The 19,019-nt window shown below is 42.6% G+C and overlaps 1 protein-coding gene and 1 long non-coding RNA gene across 2 annotated transcripts in view; both read left to right on the top strand.

Moving 5' to 3' along the window:
* The window catches only part of DENND3 (DENN domain containing 3), a 37,855-nt gene that overhangs the window by 13,770 nt on the left and 5,066 nt on the right, over positions 1-19,019 (top strand). Inside the window, exons 3-17 of the mRNA XM_075270048.1 lie at positions 729-844; positions 1,024-1,166; positions 1,350-1,461; positions 1,549-1,668; positions 2,386-2,604; positions 3,566-3,693; positions 3,847-4,002; positions 5,264-5,360; positions 7,898-8,001; positions 10,231-10,409; positions 10,760-11,281; positions 15,361-15,620; positions 15,705-15,875; positions 18,246-18,375; positions 18,611-18,715. Coding sequence (XP_075126149.1) covers positions 729-844; positions 1,024-1,166; positions 1,350-1,461; positions 1,549-1,668; positions 2,386-2,604; positions 3,566-3,693; positions 3,847-4,002; positions 5,264-5,360; positions 7,898-8,001; positions 10,231-10,409; positions 10,760-11,281; positions 15,361-15,620; positions 15,705-15,875; positions 18,246-18,375; positions 18,611-18,715 — 2,562 coding nt within the window. The remainder of the gene's footprint in view (positions 1-728; positions 845-1,023; positions 1,167-1,349; positions 1,462-1,548; positions 1,669-2,385; positions 2,605-3,565; positions 3,694-3,846; positions 4,003-5,263; positions 5,361-7,897; positions 8,002-10,230; positions 10,410-10,759; positions 11,282-15,360; positions 15,621-15,704; positions 15,876-18,245; positions 18,376-18,610; positions 18,716-19,019) is intronic.
* On the top strand, positions 8,511-10,056 carry LOC142200046 (uncharacterized). The gene is made up of 3 exons (XR_012715432.1): positions 8,511-8,565; positions 9,149-9,736; positions 9,828-10,056. It is a non-coding gene; the product is annotated as an uncharacterized LOC142200046 (long non-coding RNA).

The raw sequence follows: 19,019 nt of genomic DNA, 5'->3' as shown, positions 1-19,019 counted from the left end.
TGCAAATGAGTTCTCTCGCAGCACTGGGGGCGTCCTCAATGCTGCGAGAGAACTCTCCAGCGCCGCCTCTAATGTTTTTCTGGAACGTCCTCTTCACACGTCTTCCTCCGGCGGTGGCTTTAAACTTCTAGGCCTAGGGTAAAGACGATTGCGCAAAGCCGACTGCGCATGCCCGCCGACCACAAGAAAATAGCTGCTTACAATATTGTGTAAGCTGCCATTTTCTTGTGGCCGGCGGGCATGCGTAGTCGGCTTTGCCCTAGGCCCGAGGCCTAGAAGTTTATAGCCAGCGCCGGAGGAAGACGCGTGAAGACTCCGTTCCTGAAGAAAACGGAGGCGGTGCTGGATAGTTCTCTCGCAGCATTGGGGACGCCCGCAGTGCTGTTTGAGTGCTGGGGCCCGCCCCCAGTGCTGCGAGAGAACTCATTTGCATACTGACGAAAAACAGGATTTATACCGAACAGCGGCACAGAGAAGACATCTAAATGTAGGAGAAGAATAGCCTTTCTTAGTCCGATAAAATTGAGTTTTAATGATAGAATCCCTTTAACGTTACTTTGCACCGCCACCAGGGGGCTTACTTATTTTTAGTGCACATGATTGGGATGTATAGGGGGTCCTCCAGTCTTCTAACTAATAGGAAACCAGCAGAATTTTGCATGCAGCTTTGGTTGCAGCTGGAGACCATGTTACATTCATTGAATCTTTTATTCTGTCTGTCTTGTCAGGAGGGCTGCAGGTGACCGTAGAGCCTAAAGACGACCGTTTCCATTTCCTTATATTCACGGATGTTCATGGGAACAGGACCTATGGCGTTGTCGCTCAGTTCTCTCGCTCTATACAGGTATGACCTTACGAGTAGAGGAACTCTGTGTACTGTGTTATCTGTCATTACCGCCCTGCGGGATCCATTCATTAGACCAGATAATTATGGCTGCCGTCCTCCGTCTGCCAGGGCGCTGTTCTTGTATTGTTAGATTCGGCTTGCTTTGCTGGTGTACATAGATCTCTCTGTCTCTCCAGGATACGCTGGGACCTTCCAATGGACAGGCTTACTGGGACTCCTCCACCAGCAGCACCAAGACATACGAGGCCTACGTACCTTTCGCCATTTGTGTTATATCCAAATATCCTTATTACAACGCTCTGAAGGACTGTCTGTCATGGTAAGGGAGGATTCCACCTAAGTAGTGATAGAGGACGTACATGGCATTATATTTTGTATCCGGTCTGGGGACCGCCATGGGGTCTCACACAACGCTAACTACGGGGAGTTCCATTATGGCTTGCTGGTATAGATTACCCAGTGAGATAAGATGTAGCCTTGACCATTATTTTTCCATTCTCAGCCTCCTCCCACAGCTGAAGTCCTGCAGGAATGTCAGTCTGGACGAGCGGATCAAGGAGTTTGCTGCAAAATTATCTCTGATCCCGTGCCCGCCCCCTGGTCCCCTCTATCTGGTAATGACGACCTCTCCATTCAGGCTTTGATACTCTAGTCACATCCAGAGCTGCATCTCATTTGTCTGTTTTTTTATGTCCTTACAGGTGCTCAGCATGAAGCCTCTGCAGATTGTTTTCCCGTCAAGGGAAGACATTGAGAGCCCAGTAATCGATCTGGACCTTCACCTGCCATTTCTCTGCTTTACCCCGAAGCAGGTGTTACAGGTAACGGTGACTGGTGGGGCGGAGAATTATGGAAACTCTATGAAGGATGGCGCCATACGCTTCTGAGTAGGTAGAAGGCAATCCAGATGTAGTAAAACTACAACCCCCAGTAGGAATACTTGCTCTTCTCCTATAGAAGTCATTGGAGCCTGCTGGGAGTTGTAGTTTCACAAGAGTGCTGAAAATTGTCTACTCCGGCCATAGAGGGAGATTATGAGGCTACTATGGGGGCCCTGAAGGTAGGGGGCCCCTCACTTATGTTAAAGGGGATGTCCAGGAATTGGAAAAATCCCAGAGGAGACCAGGAAGGTGCAAGATAAGAAAAGAAATCTTACTCGCCTATCCCTGGTGTCCTGGTGCTGTCTGTTTGGGTGCACATCGCCTGTCCCTGGTGTCCCTCTGCTGTCTGTTTGAGTGCACATTGCCTGTCCCTGGTGTCCCGATGACCGCCGCCACCATCTGTTTGGGTGCACACCGTGACTTCACCTACTGCAGTTCTGCTCCACATGGGACTGCTGAGGTCACCCTGTAGCCTCATGAAGGGACTCTGTGACGTATGTGATGTCATGGGCTCCTTTCCAGCCACTGCCGAGGCCAATAGTGTGGTGCAGGATTTCTGGGGAACGTCCTCTGTCCCCCCAGGTTTTAGTCTCATCATGTCTTCATGACCTCCTTGCACCAAGGCCTTACCTTCCATCCTGTCCTGTGTCTTCTCAGATCATGGCCTGTATCTTGACCGAGCAGAGAATTGTCTTCTTCTCCTCTGACTTTGCCCTGTTAACCCTTCTCGCGGAGTGTTTCATGGTCTACCTCCATCCCATCAAGTGGCAGCACACGTTTGTGCCCATACTCTCGCACCACATGTTGGACTTCATCATGGCGCCAACGTCTTTCCTCATGGGCTGCCACCTGGATCACTACAAGGAAGTCTGCAAGGTCGGTCACTGCTTTTTTACCTCTTTCCCTAATACATTTTTCCTACGTGGTCTTATACACAGGATAGGTCATCGGTATCTGATCCCTGGGGATCCAACACTCGGACCCCAGACTGACCAGCTGATCCGGGTGCCGGGAGCTCTGTGCATGGTATATGGTCAGATGACTAGGTGCCGAAGTGTAGTTCCCCCGCACAACACTACAATGTTTGTCTCTGCTGCGATGGCATCGGGGGCTGGAGCTGTACTCGTATTCACTTGAATAGGTGCAGAGTTGCTTATGGCCGTATTTCATGTACATACAGTTTCTGGGCACAGACGCCGCTGAAACAGTCAAAATTCATTTAATCCCGCCAGGCCTTATCCCTTGTTTTGTTTACCTGACATTGAGAGTCTCCAGAGCTGCGCTCCATCATTCTCCCTGACGCAGGTTACTGGTATTTTATTATAGTTTAAGAGTATTTTGAGTCAGTTTGTGGCCATATATTTTAGTGACCTCGGCTGACTCACCCCGCACCGCACGCCTGTAATGCTGAGAGCACACACACAGGGGAATGCACAGGGGAATACACACTGCTTGTAAATAAATCATCCCATAAAACATCATAAACACAAAACGGCTGTAAAATAAAGTCATTGAAAGGGGAATTGCAGCTAAATAGTCACCAGGGATAATTCACATGGGAAATATGACGTCTATGGAGTGACCTAATAACTGTGAATGGGCCACAGAGACCCCTCCAACAGCCTCTTTACACCTAGACCGCTAACCATAACAAGTGGAGACCCCTGTGTCTAGAGGAAAGAAGGTTTCATAGAGAGAGTCCTGTACTATAAGACTGCGCAACTCTCTGCCATAAGACATCGCCAAGGTCAAGTCATTGTCCACAAGGGGCCGGGATGAGATCACATTGACTTCCTGCTCCTGTTATTGACTATGGAACTATTTGATTTTCCATCAGGAAGGAGACGATTTAATATTAATTAACATTGATAATGGGAACATCACCTTCTCCGGGAACGGGATTGATATTGAGGACTGTGATGTTCCAGATATGCCAGTAGTGGCTGCAGAGAACTTTATATGTAGGTAAGTGATTGATCTATCTATCTATCTATCTATCTATCTATCTATCTATCTATCTATCTATCTATCTCATATCTATCTATCTATCTATCTATCTATCTATCTATCTCATATCTATATGTGATTTGCTCTGACCTGCCTGTTGCCTTCACACAGTATGGAGACCCTCCAGTTGCACTATGACCTGGAGCAGTCTCACCGCACAACAACCTTGGACATTGGTGAACAGAGACTTCGGAGACGGCTGTGGCAGCAGAACCTCAACAGTGAGATACAGGAGATCGCTCTGCAGCTCATCGTGGACATCTTCAGGTAAATGTAATCCAATGAATTAACATAACTAATAGTGTATGCTGTCTGAAATGTGTGCACCTTATATTATGTATTCTGTACTGATCCTGGGTTACATCCTGAATTATACTCCAGAGCTGCGCTCACTATTCTGCTGGTGCAGTCACTGTGTACATACATTACATTACTTATCCTGTATTATACTCCAGAGCTGCGCTCATTATTCTGCTGGTACAGTCACTGTGTACATACATTACATTACTTATCCTGTATTATACTCCAGAGCTGCGCTCATTATTCTGCTGGTGCAGTCACTGTGTACATACATTACATTACTTATCCTGTATTATACTCCAGAGCTGCACTCACTATTCTGCTGGTACAGTCACTGTGTACATACATTACATTACTTATCCTGTATTATACTCCAGAGCTGCGCTCACTATTCTGCTGGTACAGTCACTGTGTACATACATTACATTACTTATCCTGTATTATACTCCAGAGCTGCGCTCACTATTCTGCTGGTGCAGTCACTGTGTACATACATTACTTATCCTGTATTATACTCCAGAGCTGCGCTCACTATTCTGCTGGGGCAGTCACTGTGTACATATATTACATTACTTATCCTGTATTATACTCCAGAGCTGCGCTCACTATTCTGCTGGTGCAGTCACTGTGTACATACATTACTTATCCTGTATTATACTCCAGAGCTGCGCTCACTATTCTGCTGGGGCAGTCACTGTGTACATATATTACATTACTTATTCTGTATTATACTCCAGAGCTGCACTCACTATTCTGCTGGTACAGTCACTGTGTACATACATTACATTACTTATCCTCTATTATACTCCAGAGCTGCACTCACTATTCTGCTGGTACAGTCACTGTGTACATACATTACATTACTGATCCTGTATTATACTCCAGAGCTGCGCTCACTATTCTGCTGGGGCAGTCACTGTGTACATACATTACATTACTTATCCTGTATTATACTCCAGAGCTGCGCTCACTCTTCTGCTGGTACAGTCACTGTGTACATACATTACATTACTTATCCTCTATTATACTCCAGAGCTGCGCTCACTATTCTGCTGGTACAGTCACTGTGTACATACATTACATTACTTATCCTGTATTATACCCCAGAGCTGCACTCACTATTCTGCCCTCTTGTTTGGGAGGGCCACACTTTTTATTATGTTATGAAGGGTAGACCATCTTCTCGGATACTTGTACCTCTATGATTTGTGCTCTTCCTGTTTGGCAGGGATGTGAAGGCTCACCTGAATTACGAGCACCGGGTGTTTAACAGCAGTGAGTTCCTGAAGAACAGAAGCGCAGGAGACCAGGCCTTCTATGGAAAGGTGACTATGGGAGAATATTGTACCATTCATACAAGGTTAATAGTGTGATGTGGAGCCGTTGCGTTCCATGTGTGGGCACGGCCTCTGTCCTTCAGATTCTTCTATATATACTCTATCAGTGTTCCCTGGAAAGTGAGATCTGTTCCTACACGTTACATTCCACAGTGATTCCTTCGATAACGTTGTAGATGAGAGATTCCATCTTATGATGTGATTTATAGTTTATAGATTTAAAGAAGCCTCAAACTAAGTTGCAAAAATTTCCCAAGTCCTGCGTTTCATACAATCTATTATAGCGGTGGCTGATGGGCTGCCATGTCATGACGACCCCTTAGGTTTGACATTGAAATGATTCCATTAGGCCCCGCTAATACTGAATGCAGTCATACATTGCAGTGCAGAAGCCTTGCAGTGTATTGTAGCATCGACCCAACTACTGAACGGTCAAGTCCAAAAAATATAAAAAATATATATATATAGATAGAAATCATCCAAATTGTAAAATAAATGTCAAGCTAAACATTGTGCTAAAAGATATAAAAAAATACATCTGGTATCTTTATCATTCTCATAGTGAAGGCAACAAAAATAAAATCCAAAAACAGTGGTGGAAATATTGTTTTTACTCCATTCCCCTTCCCCCAAAAACAAATGTTATAAATGATTCTATGTTATAACAAATTCTACAATCCTATTAATATTATAAATGTGAAAGTTTGTGGGTTTGTGTGTTTGGATGTTTGCATGTTCGGATGTTTGTTCCTCAATCACGCAAAACCCGCTCGACCGATTTGGCTGAAAGTTTCCACAAACATAGTTAATACACCCGATTAAACAATAGGCTACTTTTCGTCACAATAGCGCACATACGTTTGTGCCAGGACCCCCACAAAACCCAAACTCACATCACCATCTCTGCAATCTCACACACTTTGGACCATAGCAAGCCCCAAAATTCCTATTGCCCTCTACAGCCTCGCCCCTAACCCCACACAATCACATATACATAGACTTTACCACTCTGCCCCTCACCTTAACGATACTCCAGGAGGCTCTCTTTAACGCTCCGGAGCAGCCATGTTTGCCCCCACCGCTCTGACAATCCGCGACACCACCCACCCATGTCAATACCCCTAGGAGGTCTAATAAATGCAAAAAAAAAAAGTTTTAAAAAAAGTAAAAAAAATATAAAAACAAATAAAAAGGATTAAAAATTCAAATCACCCCCCTTTCCCTAGAACACATATAAAAGTAGTTAAAAACTGTGAAACACATACATGTTAGGTATCCCCACGTCCGAAATCGCCCGCTCTACAAAGCTACACAAATATTTTTCCTGTTTGGTAAACGCTGTAGCAGGAAAAATGGTCAAAAGTGCCAAACCGCCGTTTTTTCACTGTTTTGATTCTGATAAAAATTTGAATAAAAAGTAATCAAAGCAATAACATTTCCCAAAAATGGTAGAACTACAAAGTACACCCGAACCCACAAAAAAAGACGCCCTATACATCCCCGTACACGCACGTATAAAAAAGTTACGGCTGTCGGAATATGACGACTTATCAAAAAAAAATTTTTTAACACAGTTTTGGATTTTTCAAGGGGTCAAAATGTAAATAAAACCATATAAATTTGGTATCCCTGGCATCGTAACGAAACACAGAATACAGGCGACATGTCATTTTGGTTGCACAGTGAACGCCGTAAAACCAAAGCCCGTAAGAAAATCGCAGAAATGCATTTTTTCTTCAAATCCACCCCATTCAGAATTTTTCCCCTGCTTCCCAGTACATTATATAGAATAAATAATGGCGGCATCATGAAGAAAAATTTGTCCCAGGAAAAATTAAGACCTCATATGGCTCTGGGAGCGGAGAAATAAAAAAGTTATGGGGTTTAGAAGGAGGGGAGTCAAAAACGAAAAACGAAAATCAAATGCCATTGACGGGAAAGGGTTAACTTCAAATACTTCTGTCCCAAAGTCACTATGTAAAGTTTCTCACAACACCGTATATATAGCAGCTCTAATACAAAGTAACTGCAACACAAAAGTCTCATGTATTCTCTGAATTACAGCAACAACAAGATACACAGTTACATTTTATATCCCATCCCTTATACACAGTACGAAAACCTTACCCGCGCCTGTATATACCCACTGCTACAATCACCGCAGACGAAGTCGCGGGTACCAGCTAGTATATTATATGCACCGTAAAATATACAACACATCACATTGAACACAAGCCCCCATATGGTGACATAAGTGTACATGATATTCCTATGCCTGATGTATACAATATACCTCCATGTCCTGTGTAGGCAGAAAATAGGATAGGATAAAAAAACCCTCAATTTTAATGCAGCTCTGGATGTGACTGGTGTCTCATTGCTTTACGTGTGCTGATCCCGAGCCATGTCTAAGTATTTACAATGGGAATGAGCAGTCCTGGAGTTCTGTTCCCTCCTCCTGGACCGTCACATGATATAACCCAGTAATAGGACGTTCTCTTAGTGACCCTGTGACTCTGCCGCAGGTCCTGGACACCTATCTGTTCAATGTGTTTCTGAAAGCTCGGCTCAGTAAGAAGATGGACGACTACACCCGTATGGAGATGAGCACGTCCTCCGAGACAGACGGGTAACTGAGCAATGTGTTAGAATACTGTACTGTACTTTACTGCAAGATAAAGATCCATCAACATAATGTATGTGCAAATATACAGAGATAATACACACAGTGATGTCACAGTACAGGATAATACACACAGTGATGTCACAGTACAGGGATAATACACATAGTGATGTCACAGTACAGGATAATACACACAGTGATGTCACAGTACAGGATAATACACACAGTGATGTCACAGTACAGGGATAATACACATAGTGATGTCACAGTACAGGATAATACACACAGTGATGTCACAGTACAGGATAACACACAGTGATGTCACAGTACAGGATAATACACACAGTGATGTCACAGTACAGAGATAATACACACAGTGATGTCACAGTACAGAGATAATACACACAGTGATGTCACAGTACAGGGATAATACACACAGTGATGTCACAGTACAGGATAATACACACAGTGATGTCACAGTACAGGATAATACACACAGTGATGTCACAGTACAGGGATAATACACACAGTGATGTCACAGTGCAGGATAATACACACAGTGATGTCACAGTGCAGGATAATACACACAGTGATGTCACAGTACAGGATAATACACACAGTGATGTCACAGTACAGGGATAATACACACACTGAAGTCACAGTACAGAGATAATACACACAGTGATGTCACAGTACAGGATAATACACACAGTGATGCCACAGTACAGAGATAATACACACAGTGATGTCACAGTACAGAGATAATACACACAGTGATGTCACAGTACAGAGATAATACACACAGTGATCTCACAGTACAGAGATAATACACACAGTGATGTCACAGTACAGGATAATACACACAGTGATGTCACAGTACAGGATAATACACACAGTGATGTCACAGTACAGAGATAATACACACAGTGATGTCACAGTACAGGATAATACACACAGTGATGTCACAGTACAGGATAATACACACAGTGATGTCACAGTACAGAGATAATACACACAGTGATGTCACAGTACAGGGATAATACACACAGTGAATTCACAGTACAGGGATAATACACACAGTGATGTCACAGTACAGGGATAATACACACAGTGAATTCACAGTACAGGGATAATACACACAGTGATGTCACAGTACAGGGATAATACACACGGTGATGTCACAGTACAGGGATAATACACACAGTGATGTCACAGTACAGGATAATACACACAGTGATGTCACAGTACAGGATAATACACACAGTGATGTCACAGTACAGAGATAATACACACAGTGATGTCACAGTACAGGGATAATACACACAGTGATGTCACAGTACAGGGATAATACACACAGTGATGTCACAGTACAGGGATAATACACAGTGATGTCACAGTACAGGGATAATACACACAGTGATGTCACAGTACAGGATAATACACACAGTGATGTCACAGTACAGGATAATACACACAGTGATGTCACAGTACAGAGATAATACACACAGTGATGTCACAGTACAGGGATAATACACACAGTGATGTCACAGTACAGGGATAATACACACAGTGATGTCACAGTACAGGGATAATACACACAGTGATGTCACAGTACAGAGATAATACACATAGTGATGTCACAGTACAGGATAATACACACAGTGATGTCACAGTACAGGGATAATACACACAGTGATGTCACAGTACAGAGATAATACACATAGTGATGTCACAGTACAGGGTAATACACACAGTGATGTCACAGTACAGAGATAATACACAGTGATGTCACAGTACAGGGATAATACACACAGTGATGTCACAGTACAGAGATAATACACACAGTGATGTCACAGTACAGAGATAATACACATAGTGATGTCACAGTACAGGATAATACACACAGTGATGTCACAGTACAGGGATAATACACACAGTGATGTCACAGTACAGAGATAATACACATAGTGATGTCACAGTACAGGGTAATACACACAGTGATGTCACAGTACAGAGATAATACACACAGTGATGTCACAGTACAGGGATAATACACACAGTGATGTCACAGTACAGGGTAATACACACAGTGATGTCACAGTACAGAGATAATACACACAGTGATGTCACAGTACAGAGATATCTTAGTAATGCTGATGCAGTTATAGCAGCAGGAGTCAGATTGTGCTGTGACAGTTCGAGGCGACATTGATCATATTTGTCTTGTACTTGCAGGAGATCGAGTATGTTTTTTGAGAACCCCCGACGGCGAGCCACAGAGAAGCTGAAGCGGTTCCGTCCGGAGCACATGTTCAGCAAGAAGCTGGTTATCAGTATGCCAAACCTACAGACCATTAGGATGGCCGACGTCCCACCAGGACCCATGTCACTAAGAAGACCCCAGCAGGAGAATGGTGAGGGGGAACTTGTATTATACTCTATTGTGGTCGGGTTATCTTCTCATACATGTAGTGTCCTCCTGATAACCAGCCATGATGTCCTTATTGTGGTCGGGTTATCTTCTCATACATGTAGTGTCCTCCTGATAACCAGCCATGATGTCCTTATTGTCCTTTGAAAGGCAATTTGTATCTAATTTGTATTTCTTTTTATCTTCCATATATTTGTATTTGCTTTTGCAGCAGCTGCTTGGCATTGAGTGCGGTCACTGTACCCAGTATTCTCCCTGATAGTCTCAGTGGTCGCTATAATGACACATATAATATAACAATATAATGACACAAGGTTCCTTTCACTATCACAGGATGTCACGTTGCAGGGAAGGGGGTTCACACGTTCCGACTCCCAGAAGTTGCGTTCCCGCTCTCCGCTCTCTGCGTCCAGACCTATTACACTGAATTTACCAATTATCTGAGCAAAGAGATCAACACTCAGTCGCTGGAGAACTCCACCCTGCTGGCCCGATACTTCTACCTGCGCGGCCTCGTGGGCCTGATGCAGGGGAGGCTGCTCGATGCCCTCTCAGACTTCCAGAAGCTTTATAAGACTGATCTGCGGATCTTCCCCATGGACCAGGTTCGGAAGGTTGTCCTGTCCCTGCCGACAGCCGAGCGCCAGAAGGCCGAGCGCCGGCCAGAACTGAAGAGGCTGATCGGGCAAGTGTTAGACAAGGAGAGGGAAGTGCCGAGGGCAGACGACCGTGTGAAGAAGTTTGAGCTACCGAAGACTCACCTTCACCTGGAGGACTTTGTGCGGAGGATCCAGGAATCTGGAATTGTCAAAGACACTGACACCATACACCGATTGTTTGATGCTTTAACTGTTGGTAAGTGAAGGGGCAACATACAAAAATTATATGTCCACCTACATACCCTCACTGTGTACATATTACACTCCTGAGTGACTGCACCAGCAGAATAGTGAGCGCAGCTCTAGGGTATAATACAGGATAAGTAATGTAATGTATGTACACAGTGACTGTACCAGCAGAATAGTGAGCGCAGCTCTGGAGTATAATACAGGATCAGTAATGTAATGTATGTACACAGTGACTGCACCAGCAGAGTAGTGAGCGCAGCTCTGGGGTATAATACAGGATAAGTAATGTAATGTATGTACACAGTGACTGCACCAGCAGAATAGTGAGCGCAGCTCTGGAGTATAATACAGGATATGTAATGTAATGTATGTACACAGTGACTGCACCAGCAGAATAGTGAGCGCAGCTCCAGAGTATAATACAGGATAAGTAATGTAATGTATGTACACAGTGACTGCACCAGCAGAATAGTGAGCGCAGCTCTGGAGTATAATACAGGATAAGTAATGTAATGTATATACACAGTGACTGCACCAGCAGAATAGTGAGCGCAGCTCTGGAGTATAATACAGGATAAGTAATGTAATGTATGTACACAGTGACTGTACCAGCAGAATAGTGAGCGCAGCTCTGGAGTATAATACAGGATAGGTAATGTAATGTATGTACACAGTGACTGCACCAGCAGAATAGTGAGCGCAGCTCTGGAGTATAATACAGGATAAGTAATGTAATGTATGTACACAGTGACTGCACCAGCAGAATAGTGAGCGCAGCTCTGGAGTATAATACAGGATAAGTAATGTAATGTATGTACACAGTGACTGCACCAGCAGAATAGTGAGCGCAGTTCTGGGGTATAATACAGGATAAGTATTGTAATGTATGTACACAGTGACTGCACCAGCAGAATAGTGAGTGCAGCTCTGGAGTATAATACAGGATAAGTAATGTAATGTATGTACACAGTGACTGCACCAGCAGAATAGTGAGCGCAGCTCTGGAGTATAATACAGGATAAGTAATGTAATGTATGTACACAGTGACTGTACCAGCAGAATAGTGAGCGCAGCTCTGGCGTATAATACAGGATAAGTAATGTAATGTATGCACACAGTGACTGTACCAGCAGAATAGTGAGTGCAGCTCTGGAGTATAATACAGGATAAGTAATGTAATGTATGTACACAGTGACTGTACAAGCAGAATAGTGAGCGCAGCTCTGGGGTATAATACAGAATAAGTAACGTAATGTATGTGCACAGTAACTGTATCAGCAGAATAGTGAGCGCAGCTCTGGAGTATAATACAGGATAAGTAATGTAATGTATGTACCCAGTGACTGTACCAGCAGAATAGTGAGCGCAGCTCTGGAGTATAATACAGGATAAGTAATGTAATGTATGTACACAGTGACTGTACCAGCAGAATAGTGAGCGCAGCTCTGCAGTATAATACAGGATAAGTAATGTAATGTATGTACACAGTGACTGTACCAGCAGAATAGTGAGCGCAGCTCTGGAGTATAATACAGGATAAGTAATGTAATGTATGTACACAGTGACTGCACCAGCAGAATAGTGAGTGCAGCTCTGGAGTATAATACAGGATAAGTAATGTAATGTATGTACACAGTGACTGCACCAGCAGAATACTGAGTGCAGCTCTGGAGTATAATACAGGATAAGTAATGTAATGTATGTACACAGTGGCTGCACCAGCAGAATAGTGAGCGCAGCTCTGGAGTATAATACAGGATAAGTAATGTAATGTATGTACAGAGTGACTGCACCAGCAGAATAGTGAGCGCAGCTCTGGAGTATAATACAGGATAAGTAATGTAATGTATGTACACAGTGACTGTACCAGCAGAATAGTGAGCGCAGCTCTGGCGTATAATACAGGATAAGTAATGTAATGTATGCACACAGTGACTGTACCAGCAGAATAGTGAGTGCAGCTCTGGAGTATAATACAGGATAAGTAATGTAATGTATGTACACAGTGACTGTACAAGCAGAATAGTGAGCGCAGCTCTGGGGTATAATACAGAATAAGTAATGTAATGTATGTGCACAGTAACTGTATCAGCAGAATAGTGAGCGCAGCTCTGGAGTATAATACAGGATAAGTAATGTAATGTATGTACCCAGTGACTGTACCAGCAGAATAGTGAGCGCAGCTCTGGAGTATAATACAGGATAAGTAATGTAATGTATGTACACAGTGACTGTACCAGTAGAATAGTGAGTGCAGCTCTGGAGTATAATACAGGATAAGTAATGTAATGTATGTACACAGTGACTGCACCAGCAGAATAGTGAGCGCAGCTCTGGAGTATAATAGAGGATAAGTAATGTAATGTATGTACACAGTGACTGCACCTCCAGATTAGTGAGCGCAGCTCTGGAGTATAATACAGGCTAAGTAATGTAATGTATGTACACAGTGACTGCACCAGCAGAACAGTGAGCGCAGCTCTGGAGTATAATACAGGATAAGTAATGTATGTACACAGTGACTGTACCAGCAGAATAGTGAGCGCAGCTCTGGAGTATAATACAGGATAAGTAATGTAATGTATGTACACAGTGACTGTACCAGCAGAATAGTGAGCGCAGCTCTGGAGTATAATACAGGATAAGTAATGTAATGTATGTACACAGTGACTGTACCAGCAGAATAGTGAGTGCAGCTCTGGAGTGTAATACAGGATAAGTAATGTAATGTATGTACACAGTGACTGTACCAGCAGAATAGTGAGCGCAGCTCTGGAGTGTAATACAGGATAAGTAATGTAATGTATGTGCACAGTAACTGTATCAGCAGAATAGTGAGCGCAGCTCTGGAGTATAATACAGGATAAGTAATGTAATGTATGTACACAGTGACTGCACCAGCAGAATCGTGAGCACAGCTCTGGAGTATAATACAGGATAAGTAATGTAATGTATGTACACAGTGACAGCACCAGCAGAATAGTGAGCGCAGCTCTGGAGTATAATACAGGATAAGTAATGTAATGTATGTACACAGTGACAGCACCAGCAGAATAGTGAGCGCAGCTCTGGAGTATAATACAGGATAAGTAATGTAATGTATGTACACAGTGACTGTACCAGCAGAATAGTGAGCGGAGCTCTGGAGTATAATACAGGATAAGTAATGTAATGTATGTACACAGTGACTGTACCAGCAGAATAGTGAGCGCAGCTCTGGAGTATAATACAGGATAAGTAATGTAATGTATGTACACAGTGACTGCACCAACAGAATAGTGAGCGCAGCTCTGGGGTATAATACAGGATAAGTAATGTAATGTATGTACACAGTGACTTCAGAATAGTGAGCGCTGCTCTGGAGTATAATACAGGATAAGTAATGTAATGTATGTACACAGTGACTGTACCAGCAGAATAGTGAGCGCAGCTCTGGAGTAGTGCTCATATTTGTCTGGGCCTGAGATGTAAGGAGTAGGTTAGATTTCACAATACTTGTGTCTTGGTGAGATCACAGACCATGTTGCTGGTGACATCGGGGTTATTGGTGGTTTATATGAGTGTGAACCTGCTTTACTACATTACACACATTTACACTGCACTTTTACCCAAATAACGGATAAACATACATTTCCATACCTCCTTGCACTTCCTGCACCCTCACGCTGACTTTGGGGCGGACACTGCACCCTCACTAGGTTGGACTTCCTCCTATGAGGAGAACTTGTCATTAAAAAATGAACTACCGTATTTTGGAAACCAAATTTTTATATTAAATTACATAAATAAATAAAGTAATAAATAGAATTATTGAGGATTTTATTTTTAATTTTCGATGTTGCTATCTATAATAAATGAAAAAAAGTTGTACAGAAGTTGTGCAGAATTTGGTGTAATGTACAGCGACGTGTCCCCGGATTCTCTGCCCCCTGTAGTGTAGGAGCTCAGCTAGGATGTTGGGGGAAGTGTCTCAGGACAGGCTTGCAACTTTCCATAGAGATAACATTGAAGTAATTGAAGAATTTTTGACAGTCTTGGAGGTAATATTTTTTTTCTAACCCTATAAATTTCTAATGTCGCCCCCAGGTAACCAGAAGCAGATCGACCCAGATGTCTTCAGAGATTTCTACAACTGCTGGAAGGAGACGGAGGCAGAAGCGGAGGAGGTCGACCTTCCTCCGGGGGTCACAGAACATCTGGACCAGAACGAGTTTGTGTATAAGCTTTCCAGCTCGGTGAAAACAAACCTGGGCGTGGGGAAGATCGCCATGACCCAGAAACGACTCTTCCTTCTCATAGAGGGAAGACAGAGCTACGAGGATATCGCCATCTTCAGGAACATAGAGGTAGGTAGTGACACTGTCTACGGGGTATTGCTGCGGCCTAGTGGTGGTGACGTAATCTCTATATCCTCTGACTATTGTGAGCAGGAGGTGAAGATCTCCACCTCGGCCTTCTTACTCCTGAGGATACAGACGCTCCGGATTAAAGCCTCCACCAGGAAGGACGCGTTCGAGGCGAATCTGAAGAGCGAATGTGAACTGTGGCAATTGATGATCAAAGAGATGTGGGCCGGAAGGAAAATGGCCGATAGTCACAAGGTCTGCTCGCTGTTTCTTATCGCTTGCTCTTGTATGATATGTATTCATTCTACCTCAATGACTGTACTTGAATACTGCCACATAATATCAAATATGTCATAAAACCAGACTATGTCCTAAGTAATGCCGCCATAGTTTCCAAATAATACTGCTACACCGTACTCAAATAATACTGCCGAGTATTGTCCCAAATAATATCATAATACCTGAAGAATACCGTCATATAATATCAGAATAATCCCACCGTACAATACCTTAATAATATCGAAATAATACCACTATACAGAACCTGAATAATTCCGCCATATAATAGCTAAGTAATCTCACAATACAATATCTGAATAATAGTGAGGTATAATATCCAGATAATACGTCCAGACAGTGCCTAAAAAATGCCTCCATAGTGTCCAAATAATACTGCTACAAAGAACTCAAATAATACTGCCAAGTATTGTCCCAAATAATATCACAATACCTGAAGAATAACGTGATATAATATCAGAATAATCCCACCGTACAATACCTTAATAATATTGAGATATAATATCGAAATAATACCACTATACAGAACCTGAATAATACCGCCATATAATAGCTAAGTAATCCCACAATACAATATTTGAATAATAGTGAAGTATAATATCCAAATAATTCGTCCAGACAGTGCCTAAATAATGCCCCCATAGTATCCAAATAATACTGCTACCCCGAACTCAAATAATACTGCCAAGTATTGTCCCAAATAATATCATAATACCTGAACAATATCGCCATGTAATATCAGAATAATCCCACTATATAATACCTGAAGAATACCTCCATATAATATCAGAATCCCACTATATAATACCTGAAGAATACCGCCATATAATATCAGAATAATCCCACTATACAATACCCTAATAGTGAGATATAATATCAAACTAATACAACTATACAGAACCTGAATAATACCGCCATATAATAGCTAAGTAATCCCACAATACAAAATCTGAATAATAGTGAGGTATAAAATCCAAATAATACATCCAGACATTGTCTAAATAATGCCTCCATAGTGTCCAAATAATACTGCTATGCCGAACTCAAATAATACTGCCAAGTATTGTCCCAAATAATATCACAATACCTGAAGAATATCCCCATATAATATCAGAATAATCCCACTATATAATACCTGAAGAATACCACCATATAATATCAGAATAATCCCACTATATAATACCTGAAGAATACCGCCATATAATATCAGAATAATTCCACTATATAATACCTGAAGAATACTGCCATATAATATCAGAATAATCCCACCGTACAATACCTTAATAATAGTGAGATATAATATTGAAATAATACCACTATACAGAACCTGAATAATACTGCCATATAATATCTAAATAATTCCACTATACAGTACCTGAATAGTAATGATATATAATATCCAAATAATCTGTCCAGACAGTGCCTAAATAATGCCTCCATAGTGTCCAAATAATACTGCTTCACCGAACTCAAATAATACTGCCAAGTATTGTCCCAAATAATATCACAATGCCTGAAGAATATCACCATCTAATATCAGAATAATCCCACTATATAATACCTGAAGAATACCGCCATATAATATCAGAATAATTCCACTATATAATACCTGAAGAATACTGCCATATAATATCAGAATAATTCCACTGTATAATACCTGAAGAATACCGCCATATAATATCAGAATAATTCCACTGTATAATACCTGAAGAATACCGCCATATAATATCAGAATAATCCCTCTATATAATACCTGAAGAATACCGCCATATAATATCAGAATAATCCCACCGTACAATACCTTAATAATAGTGAGATATATTATCGAAATAATACCACTATACAGAACCTGAATAATACTGCCATATAATATCTAAATAATCCCACTATACAGTACCAGTATAGTAATGATCTATAATATCCAAATAATACGACCAAACAGTGCCTAAATAATGCCGCCGTAGTGTCCAAATCATTCTACTACACAGTACTAAAATAATACTGCCAAGAACTGTCCAAATCATATCACATTACAGTTCTGGTTGTGGGTGAGTATTGTCACCCAGAAATGACTAAATATTATAGATGTGGCGGTAGTATAGATTGTGTAGGGAAATGGTTCTGTTTATAGACTTGATGGAAGTATATGGCTTGTTGTAGAAGCAGCAGATTGACATTGAGCTCTGTATACACCTACTCAGGGGTGTAAGTACCGCCACAGCAGCCATATTGAGGTCTGGGCCCCTGGACTGTATGGGGGCCTGTAACATGGAACTGGTCTGGCCCAGGTTTTTGATGATGAGCGGTGCCGTCTGTTGTATCCCACAGGACCCTCAGTACGTACAGGAGGCCCTGGCGAATGTCCTGCTCATGAACGCCGTGGTCGGAGCCCTGCAGACCACAAAATCCATTTACGCTGCGTCTAAACTGTCTTACTTTGACAAGATGAGGAACGAAGGTGAGGACTTGGTGACATCTGACCGTACAGATCCGGAATGGGCCCAGTGCTCATTGTATTACATTATATGGAGAGATAAGCAGCCGCCGGAGAAGTGGGGCACCGCTTATCAGCAAGGGTTAAATTGTAATTAGTCTAATTGTCACCCAGCCTGTGAGGTCAGGGACGTAGCGATCATCCGGGGGCGATTGACCGTCATCTCGTCACAAGCTTGTTGTATCTCATTGATCCACAGTGTCCACGATTCCGATGACGACCGCGGAGACGCTGAAGCATCGGATTAACCCTTGTGCGGGTGAGACCATCCCTAAGTCAGTCGACGTCCTGCTCTACACGCCCGGTAAGTGTGCGGAGACCCCAACACAGATGTGAACCCATGCAGTCTGGAGGGTAAGACTCTAAAGTAAAGTAAGACTCTGCTTATACCGAAATCCTCCCCTCCGCTCCTGTGTGAGGCCGGCCATCACCTCCGTTGCCATGTTTGTATACAAAGCTGTCACATCGACGTGATGTCACTGCCACAACCGCCATATACTAACAGAGCAGTGGAGCTCTTGGCTGATCCAATACAGGAAAGCGGTGGAGGATGCGGGCAAGTAAAAATCCCTTTTTTTCTAGCCCCTCCCCCACCTGACTACAGACTA

Source organism: Leptodactylus fuscus, chromosome 4 (assembly GCF_031893055.1).
Source record: "Leptodactylus fuscus isolate aLepFus1 chromosome 4, aLepFus1.hap2, whole genome shotgun sequence".
In the NCBI taxonomy this organism is placed as follows: Eukaryota; Metazoa; Chordata; class Amphibia; order Anura; family Leptodactylidae; genus Leptodactylus; species Leptodactylus fuscus.
The sequence above is the reverse complement of the archived record's forward strand: the minus strand, read 5'-3'. Positions and strand labels throughout refer to the sequence as shown.